Source organism: Diplotaxodon limnothrissa, linkage group LG3 (assembly GCF_057381915.1).
Source record: "Diplotaxodon limnothrissa isolate DT_005_m linkage group LG3, D_limnothrissa_male_GT1.1, whole genome shotgun sequence".
Taxonomy (NCBI): Eukaryota; Metazoa; Chordata; class Actinopteri; order Cichliformes; family Cichlidae; genus Diplotaxodon; species Diplotaxodon limnothrissa.
In genome coordinates, this window is record NC_140598.1 from 41,458,294 (window position 1) to 41,474,042 (window position 15,749).

A 15,749-nucleotide genomic window follows, 5' to 3' on the forward strand; every position below is an offset into this window, starting at 1 on the left:
CGGGCCACCTGCAGTACCTTCGCGGACCACTAGAAGGCGCGTGCACACTGGGGATGACTGCTTTGACATGCTTCCTGGATTTTAAAACAACCCAGCAGTAGGGTTACAGGTAGACGGAGAAATGCCAGGAGACACGGACAAGATCATCCAACACAAGATGTGCTTAAACCCTGCTGGGAAGAGAAAGGAGGGATAAAGAGCTCTGTGTGGACAGTGAGTATCATTTTAAACTTGCATGCATGGGTCAGTTTTACAGTTATGTCCAAATATATACAGATGCACCAAAGCCAACAAACCCAGCTGCAATGGCATTTGTTGCGCATGGTTTTCATGCCAAAGCAGGAAAAGGATCAGTGTTGGGGTCAGTGGCGGATCTAGAGAAAGTTTCTTAGGGTGACAAAATCAAAGCCATTTCTTTACACATATGCAGGTGTTATATTCTTTGTGTACTATATCATTGGTTAAAATACATCAAGTACAGCAAGTATACACATACACAGAAATAATCTTTTTTTTCATGCTTAAATTTACAAAAAAATGTCAAAAATCTGCACTGTCATGAACAAACCTCTTTCTTTTTTTCATGATTTATTAGGTTAATAACTCACACCTTCATGGCTTTTCCAGAGTTTAGCAATCAAGCACCTCTGTTGTAATCTAAATTGCCAGTGATGTTGATTAATAAATAAATATAGAAATAATGCAGTTTCAGACTATGCGCTGAACCATTTTTTTTTTTTTAAATGGGAGACAGTAACATAATGCAACATATGCAGTTTTTGAATTCATATTCTGCATTAATTGTAGCTAAGCTCAAAGTCTTAGTGCTAGCTTATATTAATAAGCAATATTGTCATATGCAAAACCTGGGTGCCACACACCACCCCAGTATATCGGCCTCTGGTTGGGGCATCAGTATACACAGGAGAAATGCTTTCAATACCTTTTACCTACTCAATAGAGAAGACACAAGGCCATAAAGAGCAGTGATATGCCTAGAGTCAAGTTCATCATTAACTGGTTTACAGTGCTGTAATTCAGACAGCAGAGCAGACATCCTGATAGAAATTCACAAAACACTTGATTTGGCTTAAGGAGACCTTTTTTGGGTACCAGCACACTGTGGAGTTAAAGCGTATGAAAGCCACAAAAAGTCTTTCAGAGGATGTGGTTATCGGTGTCAGCGGGACAATGAAAAAGGGCATAATAAAGCAGAAAATGAAGGAAAGGTGGCAAAAGCAATGGTACGAAGAAAGAAAAGGAAGATGGTTTTACAAAATCCAAAGGAAAACAGCAGAGATGAGACAGTTAAATCACAACTTAGATTTGGGCAGCAGGTTATTTTTAAGAGGAAAGAGCCATACAGGAAAATGGGACTGTAATATGGTAAATGGTAAATGGTCTGTATTTATATAGCGCTTTACTAGTCCCTAAGGACCCCAAAGCGCTTTACACATCCAGTCATCCACCCATTCACACACACATTCACACACTGGTGATGGAAAGCTACATTGTAGCCACAGCTGCACTGACAGAGGCGAGGCTGCCGGACACTGGCGCCACCGGGCCCTCTGACCACCACCAGTAGGCAACGGGTGAAGTGTCTCGCCCAAAGACACAACGACCGAGACCTTTACAGCGAAGCGTGACTGCATGTTTTATTGCAGTGTCAGAAGCATGATGATGAAAGAAGACAACTGATCAAAAAGCTTGACGATATTAAAGTAAAACTGGACTTGGTTGATTTATTTCGCAAGAACTCAGTGAGTGAAAGCTAGCAGGCCATATTTTCGTTTTTAAGGCAGACTCGTTTGTTTGGGAGGATTTTTTTTTATTTATTTCTCTGTCATTTCGGTCCACACTCCACGCCAGTTGGTGGCGGTAATGCACCATTTTGCTGTTTGCTAACCGCCAGTAAACCCTATAAAGAAGAAGAAGAATTTGTTTCCAGCAGCTTCATTTCCTCCCTTTTGCCCCAAAAGTCTGTTTTTAACCACAAGAACCGCTTTAATGTCCGCTAAGCGAAGACACGATGACAACGATGCGGACGGAGCTGCTTCTTCCGACATGAAACAGAAGAAGAGACAAGTAGCTGCTTCTTCCAACAAGAACCAGAAGAGACATGTAGCTGCTCTCATTTTGGCACGGGGGGGAAGCAAAGGCATTCCGCTTAAAAACATCAAGCCCTTAGCCGGTGTCCCCCTCATGGGATGGGTGCTGAGGGCTGCTGTGGACTCCGAAGTGTTTGATAGGTACGTTGCAAATGTGTGACGGTGATTTCAAACTAAATTAGAGCTGCAAGGAGCTCATATCTCTGTGTCTGCTGGACTCGAGACTCCTCCATGTCCCTGTGGAACCACCAGTTCAAATTAGATCCACATGGGATGATCATTGTACCCTACTGCGCATTTCCCTGTTTCTTATAGGTGGCTCTTTAAGTATTAACGAATGGCTCATCAATCTACTCTGAGTCGGTGTTCCAGGCTAACTGTTTTTTACGGGTTATTATTACTGGTTAGATTTGTTTACATATTCCACTCTCCGTGTTGCATCCACAGATTCGTCATATACACAATCAAGAGGGATTTATAAAAGAAGAGAAAGGGAGAAATTGGAGAACAAAGTGCTTAGAAGTAGCGCAAAGGACTATGTGTGTGTATAGAGTCCATGTGTGAGCGGTCTGAGTGATGGGGTTACTCAGCCGACTTATTTGTTGGTGGATATGTTTGCCCACTGTTATCAATTTGTCCATCTGTCAGTATGGGCCTTTATAGTGTCCGATAAATAAAAATGAAACGTGAAGAAGAGAAGCACCCTTCAACCATGCTATGAGTGTTTATATTGTGTAGTTTTTTCACCAGAGGGCTCTCTACAACTTTCTTGTTGTTGCAACATGCCTCTGTGAAATGCAATAAAAACAACAGCAACACGTCTTTTCTTTCACAGTGTGTGGGTATCAACGGACCATGCCGAGATTAAGAAAGTTGCTGAGGCATGGGGTGCTCAGGTGCACCAGAGGAGTCCTGAAGTCTCCAGAGACTCTACTTCATCATTAGAAACTATCCAAGAGTTCCTCGAATACCATAATGGTAGGTACACCTGCAACCCACAGCTGCCCCTCCCATCACGCAAAACTGCTGACGTGTCAAAGAATCAGTTTTTACGCTGTTGTTTCACGAGCATCATTCTTCTGCCACACAGTTGAAAATTCTTTGGCTTTTGTTTTCACAGAGGTGGATATAGTTTGCAACATCCAGGCTACATCCCCGTGCCTCCACCCGTTTGATGTGAAGGAGGCCTTAAAAAAGATCACAGAGGACGGCTATGACTCCGTCTTTTCAGTGGTCAGGAGACACCAGTTTCGGTGGAAGGAGGTAGATGAATTATGTAAGTTAACACATGTTTGACTGTTATGTGCATGCTGAGTTCACAGACAGTTGTTCATAGCATGCATTGTTCTTGAGCTAGTCTACAGGCCATGTTAGGTTTGGAGGTCTGAAGCGATTGGCAGCCTCTGCACACTGTGTGCCTCACCATTAGCTGAGCCTGCTCTGTGATTTTATGTGGCCTACCACTTTGTAGGCGAGTTGCTGTCTTTCAGTTGCTTCCACTTGGATATAAAACCACAAACAGCTGACTGTGAAATATTTAATAGCAAGGAAATTTCACAACTGGACTTGCTGCACAGGTAGCATCCTGTAGGTGTAATAGTAGGTGTTTGATTTTATACACCTGAATTCAATTATTTGGATAAGTGAGTGAATAATATTGACATTATATTGTATCTGTAAATGACATTACAACAGCCTATTTGACGTAATTTTAGACAGTCTTGGTTCGTTGATGTTTTATTTGTTGTTTTGCTAAATAGATCTATGTGCATATCTTTACAACTTGCAGTCTGTCAGTTCTGCAAAATCTTTTTTCTTTTTTTTGTCAGTGTGGACCTACTTTGAATGTGCCAGTGGACCTCCACCTTAGTAACTTATTAACTGGGATGAAACGAATCCTACCAATGCAACTGGAATATTCTCCTGTCTGAACAAACTGATCACTCACATCCTTTGAATTTTAGATATTAGAGTGACATCAATTAATTAATTAGATATCAGTTGTTATGGTGGTATTGTGTGTAGGTTGTCTGTCACAACAGGCCCAACTTTACATGCTAAAGTGGTTTACTGTCTTAGAGGGGCTTGGCCTCAAATATGAGGAATCCCTAAATGCGCACAGTCAACCTCACTGTCTAGTCAAAGACTTATAGCAATGCAGGACTATAAATGTTGCATTAGTTGATGTCTGGAAGATCAAGAAATCTTTTTAGAGTTGCTTGTTGTTCTTCAGTAGAAATCTGAACTCCTGGTGTAACTGCAAAAGGCTTTCAGGAAGACTGGCGGACTGAGGAGTGGCAACATGCTGTTCTCATTTTCGTGGAAAACCTATGTACACAAGTACGGATCGGGAATGCTTTGGGCTCATGTTGTAGCTAGTACCACTTCACCAATAGAGGAAAGAATTGATTACCTGAAGGTGAAACTAAAAATGGAAAGATCGGCGAGATGAAGATCCTAGTCCTGAGTGATGAAGGTTTTGCCTTGGCTTTTAAAATTCTGGATACATGAAATACAGAAAATGAGCACTCACTATCAAATTGATAACAACTGATAACTCTGTTATTAGGTTCATTTTATGTTTTTCCTCTTTCCAAATTTAGTTACACGGCTGCTACAATGATAGCCTGAGTTTCCACTATGTTTGATTTTTGAAACTCTATTCAGTCATATGCTTTTAATCCTTCAATTTATGTAATTGAGCCTCTTTCCTCCTAGCTGATGAAAAAACTGAGGCTATAAATCTGGACCCAGCCAACCGGCCGCGGCGTCAGGACTGGCCCGGAGAGCTGTGTGAGAATGGCTCGTTTTACTTCACCACAAAAGATCTCATTAAGACGGGACAGTTGCAGGTAATGGGGCAAAACTGTGCCTCAAGTACCAGTGCATGAAACTACACCATCTTTCATTCAGGTAACTGCATATTTTTCTCACCCTTGCATTTTCACCTCTCTAGGGCGGTAAGTCGATCTACTATGAGATGCTGCCGGAGTTCAGTGTGGACATAGATGGAGACATCGACTGGCCTGTTGCAGAACAGAGGGTTCTCAGGTGAGAAGCGCCTCTCAGTCTGCTTTTAATCAACTATCGACTCCTTTTTCTCATTTAATCTGTGCTTCCTCAATCAGGTACGGGTACCCCGGTAAGGTAGTCCGCCTGCTGTTCTGCAATGTTTCTGCATGTTTAGCAGAAGGAATCAACGCTCTGTCTAGTAATACCAGAAACACATCTGCTATTCACATGCTGCAGGAAAAACAAGTGGAGGTTGGCTTTTTTTTTTTCATCAGCTGTCTGAACAGAATTGAGTAAACTGACCCGTCATGTATAACATTGCCCACAAACTGCCCTCTGTCTTGTTTCACAAGGTCATTCTGTTGACCTCCAGTGATGACGCTGTGGCCCAGTCTTTGGCTGCCAAACTTCAAAAAAGGACAGGGTGCCAGGTCATGGAGGTGGGAAAGAAGCCGCTGAACGATTTGCAAGAGGTCATGAAGAACAAGAGTCTGGACTGGAAACATGTGGCATTCATGGGTAAAACAACTGCACTCTTATTTCTTGAGAGTTATCATTTCAGTTTAGCCTCACTATGTTTTTCTGTTTCCCCCATCAGGTTTTGATCAAGCAGATGAGAAATTGCTGAAGCTGGCAGGTTTGAGTGCAGTACCCGGGGATGCTCCAGAGTTGGCCTCAAAGGCTGCAAAGTACATCTGCCCCCTTTCTAGGGGATCAGGAGCTGTGTGGGATTTTGCTGAGTACATTCTCCTGCAGAAACCAATGGCAAAACCTCAGTAGGACCACAGAATTTGTAAGAACTTCTAATGGCAGATTAATTTTGATAAATGGAAGAAATCAAAATAATTAAAATTAGTCATGTATATGTTAGAAATGTCAAGAGACGGGTTTGTAGTAATGGTAAAAAAGCAGATCCTCATTCAATTCTAAGGGTTTTTTTTTTTTTTTTATATCAGGACATAATAAAATAATCATCTGGTCCTCACCAGTTGTTAAAAATGGGGAAAGGCAACTTTGGATGTGTAAAAACACACGGCCTACTACACTTTGTCCCAATTTAACAGAAGCTAAGCCAAAATGCAGGAGGTTAGCAGCACCTGCTAGTCAAATTCATTTGATTAATTTATCATCAGCATGTGTGTGGACCTCTATAAAAGCAGAGGTTTGACCATTTTTAAGGTCCAGAGCTCTCACCTGTGAGTTAACACAATGCCACACGCTTCCCAGAAGTTGACGTCTCATGATCCCAAGGTCGGACTGTGCGATGTTCAAAGAGTGCAAAAAAACAAACAAACAAAAAACAGAAAAAGACTTGACGAGTATGGCTTGTTTGGAAGGGTTGCTAGCAGAAAGTCTCTTCTGCTTCTAAAAACAATGTGACAGCATGGCTTAGGTTGATTAAAGTGTATCTGAACAAGACTTCTGACCCGGCCAAGGTGGAGATGTTTAGCTATAATGCACAGCACCATGTTTGGAGAAAACGAGCACAGCATCAGCAGAAACACCAATCAGCTGTCAGACACGGTGGTGTGGTCACTGAGTCGACCATGACCACCTCTGTGTACCAAACTATTCAAATGTGAGGCCATCTGTCGGTCTTTACTGAAACTGGGTCTTGTGTTGCAGAGAGTTAAAGTCCAGCTCTGAACCCTTTAACTGTGTAAAGAACAGTGAGCTAAAATTCCTCTACAGTGATCTGAGGCTGCTAAAGTGCATACGTAGTCATTCCTGCTGAAGGTGGTTCTACAAGCTACTGATTCATAGCTTGTAGAACATTTGGGGTTTTTTTTTTTACACATTGTTTTTGCATTTTGGTTTAGTTTTATTAAACAAACAATGTCATGTTGTAATATGTCATGTTTTTGTTCATCTGATGTTGCATTTACCTAATTTTAAGATCTGGTAAGGGCCAGAAAAGTTTATTACATCCTGATATGTAATTTTTTATTACCATCTCTAAGCAAGAAACTTTACCTGTGTCGAGCAAGAGGAATGTCAGCAGTGTTTTGAATTTTAAAAATTAAATCAAATGTTAAGAAAGGCTGTGTTTGCATATGATCACATAAAGTGAAGTATAAACAGGAAGGATCACTCATTTTACTGCAAGGACACCAGAGGCCTAGACTATGGAGCAGAATCTGGGTTTTATTCTGAGTTTCTGTACTACGAAACACATTCACATCTTATCAGAGAACATCACCATGGTACCACATGATGTAGAAAAGAAGGTGAGGTGCTAAAATCAGAATCGTGTTTATTGGCCAAGTATATGTGCAGACACATACAGGGAATTTGGTTCCGGTAGATGGTGGCTCTCAAGCACAGCAATATAAATCACACACACACACACACACACACACACACACACACGTGTCTATATACACACATTACACATACATACACAAAGCTGTGTAAACCAACTATAAATAACAAATCTAAACTTATATACATAAAATACAGAAGTGGAATGAATACTACAAAATGTACATAAGGTGCAGCTGCAGTCTGGCAGTGGGAGCAGTGTGACAGGTCAACTGTTAAGAAGGGAGATGGCGAGGGGAAAGAAACTGTTCCTTTGTCGGGTGGTCCTGGTCTGCAGGCTTCTACACCATCTGCCAGAGGGCAGCAGATCAAAAAGTCTGTGTGCAGGGTGTGAGGGGTCTGTGATGATTTTCCCTGCCCGTTTCCTGGTTCTTGAGAGGTACAGATCCTGGATGGAGGGCAGGGGGGCGCCGATGATCCTTTCTGCTGCCCGTACAGTCCACTGCAGTCTGCTCCTGTCCTGTTTAGTGGCTGCACCATACCAGACTGTGATGGAGGAGCACAGGACAGACTCAATGACCGCAGTGTAGAACTGGATCAGCAGCTCCTGTGGAAGACTGTACTTCCCCAGTTGTCTCAGGAAGTACATCCTCTGCTGGGTCTTTTTGAGGATGGAGTTGATGTTGGTCTCCCACTTCAGGTCCTGGGAGATGGTTGTACCCAGGAACTTGAAGATCTTCACAGTCGACACAGGGCTGTCTGATATGGTAAGGGGGAGCAGAGTTGAGGGATGTCTCCTGAAGTCCACTGTCATCTCTACAGTCTTAAGAGTGTTCAGCTCCAGATTGTGCTGACTGCACCAGAGTACCAGCCGCTCAACTTCCTGCCGGTATGCAGACTCATCACCATCTTGAATGAGGCCAATGACAGTGGTGTCATCTGCAAACTTTAGGAGTTTAACAGCCAAGTTCTTGGAGGTGCAGTCGTTAGTGTAGAGGGAGAACAGTGGTGAGAGGACACATCCTTGAGGGGCACCAATACTGAGGGACCGAGTTTCAGAGGTGATCTCCCCCAGCCTCACTTGCTGCTTCCTGTCTGTCAGGAAGCTGGTGATCCACTGACAGGTAGCTGGTGACACGCTGAGCTGGGAGAGTTTGGAGGAGAGAAGTTCAGGCACAGTGGTGTTAAAAGTCGAACTAAAGTCCACAAACAGGACCCTGGCATACGTTCCCGGGCGGTCAAGGTGTTGCAGGATGTAATGCAGCCCCATGTTCACTGCATCATCCACCGACCTGTTTGCCCGGTAGGCAAACTGCAGAGGGTCCAGCTGGTGGCCTGTAATGTCTTTCAGATGGGCTAACACCAGTCGTTCGAAGGATTTCATGACCACAGACGTCAAGGCGACAGGTCTGTAGTCATTCAGTCCTGTGATGGTGGGTTTTTTTGGGAACAGGGATGATGGTGGAGCGTTTGAAGCAGGAGGGAACTTCACACAGCTCCAGGGATCTGTTGAAGATGCGGGTAAAGATGGGAGCCAGCTGTTCAGCACAGGTTAGGCAGGAGGGTGAGATGCCGTCTGGTCCGGGGGCTTTCCTGGGCTTCTGTTTCTGGAATAGTCGGCTCACATCCTCGGTGTGTATTCTGAGTTTCAGGGAGGAGGAAAGGGGGGTGAGAGGTGTGGTGGAGGTCGTTGAGTCTGGATTGGAGAGGGTGGTGGTGGTCGTTGAGTCTGGATTGGGGAGGGTGGGGGTGATCGTTTGGTCTGGATTGGGGAGGGTGGGGGTGGTCGTTGAGACTGGATTGGGGAGGGGAAGGGTGAAGGGGGGAGAGGTGGAAGGTGTGTTGGGGGTCAATGTCTGAAGCAATGTCCCTGAGGAGGGGAGGGTGGGGCGTGGGAGTCTGTCCGTCTCAAACCTGCAGTAGAAAGTGTTTAACTCGTTGGCCAGGTCTTTGTTTGCTTCAATAGTGGGTGGGGGGCGTCTGTAGCTGGTGATTTCCTGCAGGCCCCTCCACACTGACACTGGGTCGTTGGCTGAGAGCCGTTCTTCCAGCTTCTGGGAGTAGATGCTTTTAGCTGCTTTGATCTCCTTGGTCAGTGTGTTCCTGGCTTGCTTGTACAGGGCCCTGTCACCACTTCTGTAGGCGTCCTCCTTGGCCTTACAAAGATGTTGGAGTTTAGGAGTGAACCATGGTTTATTGTTGTTGTATGTGCAAAAGGTCTTTGTTGGCACGCACACGTCTTCACAGAAACTGATGTATGATGATGTATGAGTTTCTGGAAGTAAAATTAGTCAAATGTCACATAGTAAGGTATTCAACACTCAGTCTTGAAAGGTTTCTTTGACTGTGTGCTGACGTCTAGTTCCAAGACGGACAAGAACATATCTGTAGTCCCTCAATAACCTCAGGAGCTATGTAAGCTACACTATATTATGCTGGACAACATTTTCTATCAAACATAATTAAATCTAAGGAGCTTGGAAAGAAAAGTTTCTGTACTTAAGTTTCTTGAAGACGTTTCACCTCTCATCTGAGAGCTTTCTAGAGTTCTGAAGAACTATGATGACCTGGATGGGCCAGGTCCATCCAGCATTAACTACAGTGTCTTACTACCTCTCCTTATTACTGCAGCACCTTGTTTCATGCACTTTTAAGGTGACTGTCGCTGTGTGCGCATAATCTTATTGTCCACGCACTTGCAACAATAAGGAGCTGTAGCGAAGCATTGAACTGACAGATAGGTCCTCTGAATCCTTGACAGAAGACATGCAAGAAGCGAACAATAAAAAGGTCAGTGTGGGAAGAGAAAAACATTTCACAGTTATCATGCTGCTCATATCCCCTTATAGCACTGGTTCTCAAATGGGGTTTGCAGGGCTCAGAGTTATTCAGTCCATTTTCTCCTAATTATCCAAGTCATCAGAGAGACAGACGTTCATACCAACAGTCAGTTTAGAATCACCATCTTACATAAAGCCATGCATGTATTCAGGAGTACCCAGAGAGAGAACACAGATATGTGAACATGCAGACTCCCCAAGGAAAGATCCTAGAGTGAATTTGAACACTGGATCTTTTGGTTGTGAGGCTGTAGTGCTAACTGCTGTGGTCCCCTTTGCAATCAATTGTAGACCCTGTGCATCTCCATGATTGGCAGGACAGGCTCAGGCAGCTTTTGTTGCAGACCTGAGTTCCTCTAGAACATTTCTGTGTTTAAGATTGAATTTGATAAAGTAAGGCTGGAGTTCTCAAAGTTCTTTAATATGCTGCTTTTCCTGCTGAGAAGATTGCTGCTAGCTACATCTACTAGCCCGTTACACTTTAGCCTAACCCAAAGACCAGAAATGACATGGTGTGTGCTGGAAAGACCTTCATATATAACCAAAGGTTTTTTTGTTGTTTTTTATATTTTTGTTTTTACTTGGTAAAGTTTAGACTTCATGCGGGATTTTGCCGCTTCCACCCACATTGAGGCTTTATGCTTGGCTAAACTGCTCATGATTTTGTTAAAAATGTATTTTTTCTGTTTGCAGTTTCATTTCTCGGAGGCGTCTGCTTTGTTGGAAAATCTCATGAATCATTTCTGATTTTAATTTTATTGAACTGATCATTTTGTGATTCTTTTTAAATCATCAAATAAATAAACTTGCTGATGTTGACGGGGGATATAGTTGACATAGTTCCATCATTAGATTTAGGTTTTAAACAGCACAGTAAAACTAATTTGAATTATAAGTGTGTGTGTATATAATCTATCTATCTATCTATCTATCTATCTATCGATCGATCGATCGATCGATCGATCGATCGATCGATCGATCAATAGATAGATAGATAGATAGATAGATAGATATGGTAGGATATTGACACCAGTTGAAAGTGCAGTCAAAAAAATAAAGAAGTTTGTTGATTCAATTTCCAAAATGACCAGTGATGGACTTTAAAGCTGTGCTTTTACATTTTATGTACAGATGTATGCGATAATTTGCAGGTTAGCCAGCAGGTGGCAGTGTTGACCTTTACTAACTTTCTGTAAACACAGCGAATCGTTCTCCAAATCGTCGGGATGTTAAGCCTCGGGAGTGAGAACGGCCTGCTGTAATTTCAGGGAAACCGCGCTGAACTTAGTCTTTCTGTCTCATGTGGAAAAGCATACAAGTTGATGTAAATGCTGATTATTAATTATAAAATCAACTTTTGTAATATAATTAATATAAATAAATGGTCTGGTGTGAAAGACTCACAAACAAAACCATTCTGTAATGTTGACTCCTGAACAGTCTCTAAAATGTTGAATTATCACAAATGTTAATTTTCGTACATCGTCATCTGACCTGTCACAGTGTAGTTATGTAGATTAATTAGAAACAGTCAAAGGATAAAATAGTGTAGACTTTAGCTCAGGCAGGAAGTGAAAACACTGTGTGGACGGAGGATCTGTTGATCTGGGTTAGCTGTGGAGTAACACCCACAACAAATTCACAGAAATAAGAAAGTCATGTTGATGAGTTCTGGTGATTCACAACTGAGCAACTTTTCTCTGCATTCACTTTTTTTTTGCTCAACAGCGCCACCTTTTGCTTTTGGACCAACGAGCAAATCTGCTGTTTTCCTGGATAATGACTGAATTTCTGGACCTTCCCTTTTTCCTTGCACATATAAGTCATTATGTTTAGTCATGTGCTGCTGCAGTAATAAAGGCTACTATCCTTTTGTATGTGGTTAGTCATATAATCTAGAAACAACCTGTCCACAAATAATATAGTTTCTTCCAGGTTATTGTTTATACAGCCTTCCTTTTGTAATTAAAATAAACAGTGTTGTGATGACTGTTGAGATTTTCAGACTGTCTTGTGTTATTAGCAGAAAACTACTTGATCCTATATTATGTAGGACAGTTGCTAATTATGCAGAGAAATGTTGTTTTTAATATAACAGTGATGTAACAGTGAAATCTACTCTAACAGCTCCAACAGGAGAAGAAGAAGGAAATTGGTTATGTTCTAGTTTATCAGAGTCTATCAGCGTACCAGTGAAATACTGTGATTATTATTGGAGCAGTCCTAAAGATTTAGACTGGGACACTGTAGTATACACTTCCTGGCCACTTCATTAGGTACACCTTGCTAGTACTTGGTTGGACCATTTTGGCTTTCAGAACTGACCTAATTTTTTCATGGCATTGCTTTAACAACATCTCAGAGGAAAATCTTCTCAGAGATTTTGGTCCATATTAACACAACAGCGTCACACAGTTGCTGCTGATTTATTGCCTCCTAATCCGTGCAGAAGAGCATTCAGAGATGCTCACTGCATACTGCATGCTCACGTTTTCTTTTTCAGATTCAGATACTTTTGCTGTAAACCCTAGAGATAGTTATGTAAGAAAATCCCAGCCTGTTTTCTTCCCGGCTCTGATGCTCATGTGATTGGTTGACTTTGTTGACAGAGTCTAATAGAGTAACCACTAGTGTAGACTTTAATCCGTATTTTGGTCTTTGGTCTCTTTGGTCAAAATTTCCTCAACAGTGTGAAGTGTTTGAATTGGACTGACTTCAGTAATCCTTCATGCACATTTATATTATATTCAAAATGAACAATTTATTGCTGAAGCAGTTTGTTTTTTTCTTTCTATGAGGCAGAAATAAAAAGAAGAACAACAGAGGAAAAGCTTATCAATGCAAAGGTTTGAATAAATACGCCATAGAGATTCTGATTCAATGCATCACACTGCAGAAAGGAAAAAGGAAATGAACAAAAAGGGAATTTGAAAGCATTTAAAAGACACAACTGACACAAACACTACAGATATACAAAGAACTACAAGTCTTTACTGATGGATATATAGTAAATGAATTAATAATCAGTTAATAATCTAAAGATTTATGGCCTGACAACCTTGTTGACCTTTTACTTCCCAGTAGAAATATCACAACACAAGATTTCTTTTACTGAGTCACGGAGACTGCAAAAATATGAGGATTAAAGTAAATTCCTCTCCCTTACAGTTTAAGTTTAGCCATTGGTCGGTTTTAGTTTGTTTTTGTAGAGCACCACACAGACGTTCATAAATCCCACATGAAAAATGACGCATCTAAGAAGTGCTGACAGTAGCCGGTGCCTCTTCCTTGTAGCTGTCGAACTCGTTGTTTTTTTCTTTTCATTTCGTTTCATCTCTCCTGCAGGCCCTTTGTTACATTTCTTCTCAGGATTAAAGAGAAACATTGTGCATCTGTCAGTCAAAAACCAAAATATACTTCACCGGTGCTACACCCAACACTTGGAAAAATATGCTGTGCCACGGCAGGCTTTTCTTGTCAACAACTACACACACACACACACACACACAGGTATGCTACCTGACCAGTGCTCCTACCTATGGTTATATATAAAAAAAAAAAAGAAGCAAAGGCTATAAATATGAAGTACCCAAACTGACCTACTGCAATAATATATGACGGGCAAAGACGATTAAAGAGGATTAAAAGTAAAGAAAGAAATTAAAATAAGTAGGTCAGTAAAAATAGTGGCCGTGATGAGCCTGAAATTGGATTCACCACCTATAAAACACCAGAGAGAGTATTTTTAAATATTAATAATTATTTTATATTTTTGCTGTAGCTGACTGAAGATAAGTGGGATAACTTACAATTGGCGTGTTCAGATATCTTAAGTCTTAGTTTAGCATCTCACCTTTTGGGAGCAAACACAGGAAAAACCAAGGACACTAACTCCCATCATCCTCTGATATGTTAACACGCTAAACCAACATTGTTCAGATGCTTTCTGGTGGGATACACAAGCTTGAAGGTGTTCATGTCATACATTTCAAAACTGATCAACAATAAAAGATGGATCAATGTTCTCTTACATACATCTTACATCTTTACATACATACATACTTACTTGAATAATGAGGCCCCATCTTATCTTAAAGACCTCTCAAAACCATATCACCCCTTTAGAGCACTTGGCACTCAGACTGCTACCTTGTGGTTCCTACAGTATTAAAAAGTAGAATGGGAGACAGACACTATCTCTACTTTTAATATTAGGCTTTAAACTTTCGTTTTTGCGACAGCATATAGTTAGGGCTGGATCAGGTGACCCTGAATCCTCCCTTAGTTATGCTGCCATAGGTCTAGGCTGCTGGGGATTCCCATGTTTCTTATACATTCACTTTTCTTCACCCAATATGTGTTTTTACACTTCTCCACATTTGTAACAATTCTGCAAATATGAGTGGACCATTATTCCTCCACAGAGCTGTAAAAAACTCATCACTTATCACAAAAAAAAAGTTCAAAACTATAGTAAAAAAAAAAGAGAGATCGGGTAAAAAGAAAATATAGAAAGGAGAAAATCTCTACAAATCAAATTCTAAATATGACACAATGTGAAGCTTGGGTCCTAAAAGAACGCAGGTTTTCAGCTAAAACGTGGGTTAGACAACACGTTCAGCTGTGTGTCCATTAAGCGGTTGGGACTCATTAATTATCCACAGCCACTGACGTTTGGATGACTTCTGCATTAGCTGATGCCGAACTGGCTTCAAACACCCACAGGAATAACAGATTCCCTCAGCAAGACATATTGATGCATTCCAAACAGGTGGCAGTTCAACATTCAACCCACAGAAACGCTCCTTCACAGTAACACATCTAGGATTACACAACCAGTGTTGTCCCTCCATAATTCATATGTCCACTCTGATTAACTTTCACTCTGTGACACCTACTCAGCCACAACAATAAAAAAAACATATTGATTAAAATCTTGTTAGAATACAAAGCTCTGCTGGGAAACTTTGTTCCTGCCAATAATGTGGATGTCACTTTGAAAAGTACCACCCACGTAAACAGAGACAATTTGTTATAGGCAAAGCACAAACCCCAGTGTGGCAGTATGGCAAAGGACATCACAAAGATCCCAAAGTGTCAAAGGGTCCCCCCGATCCATGGGGAAAACTCCACAGCACATCCCAAAAAAGTCAGACAAGACCCTGTGCAGGTTATAAGTTTGGCATCAGTTGTATGAAGAATTACGCTCCCCAGGTCATCTTAGCTGAAACTTCTCCACAGCCTCAATAGCCTCTGACATTCATGTATTACAACTGTTGACTGTTACTTCAGCTGCTGTTGTCCGGTCATCATCTTTGGGTTTCTATGAGCATGCACATCTGTATTTTTGTGAATCATCTCTTTTGAGACGCATGTGAGTTCAATAGTAAAACGTAAAGTTAGCCAAAATGTGACATACATTCTCAGTAAGAGGCATAAATAATAAAAATGCTGTGCAGTCTCACATAAAGATGGATGCCAGGTATGTGGGCTTGGTGCACCTAAGCAAAGGGGAGGGATCGGG

General features: G+C 41.7%; 1 protein-coding gene across 2 annotated transcripts; it reads left to right on the forward strand.

Annotated features, from left to right (window-relative positions):
• The first annotated feature begins 1,940 nt into the window (after positions 1–1,940).
• Positions 1,941–11,982, forward strand: LOC146635864 (N-acylneuraminate cytidylyltransferase-like). Of its 2 annotated transcripts, XM_085350638.1 has the most exons (9): positions 1,941–2,252; positions 2,947–3,089; positions 3,232–3,387; positions 4,830–4,963; positions 5,068–5,162; positions 5,240–5,375; positions 5,477–5,642; positions 5,722–5,916; positions 11,954–11,982. In XM_085350638.1, exons 1-8 carry the CDS (start codon positions 2,011–2,013, stop codon positions 5,901–5,903), a joined length of 1,254 nt encoding a protein of 417 aa, XP_085206764.1. In that variant the 5' UTR covers positions 1,941–2,010; the 3' UTR covers positions 5,904–5,916; positions 11,954–11,982. The 2 variants fall into 2 exon arrangements, with proteins under 2 accessions (XP_085206764.1, XP_085206763.1); XM_085350637.1 differs by lacking the exon at positions 11,954–11,982 and having other exon boundaries at positions 5,722–6,907.
• Positions 11,983–15,749: the final 3,767 nt, after the last annotated feature.

Coding starts and splice junctions, on each gene's coding strand:
- LOC146635864 (XM_085350638.1), top strand. CDS start 2,011: ATGTCCGCTAAGCGAAGACACGATGACAACGATGCGGACGGAGCTGCT. Junction 2,253..2,946: donor GACTCCGAAGTGTTTGATAG/GTACGTTGCAAA, acceptor TTTCTTTCACAG/TGTGTGGGTATCAACGGACC. Junction 5,163..5,239: donor GCAGAACAGAGGGTTCTCAG/GTGAGAAGCGCC, acceptor TTCCTCAATCAG/GTACGGGTACCCCGGTAAGG.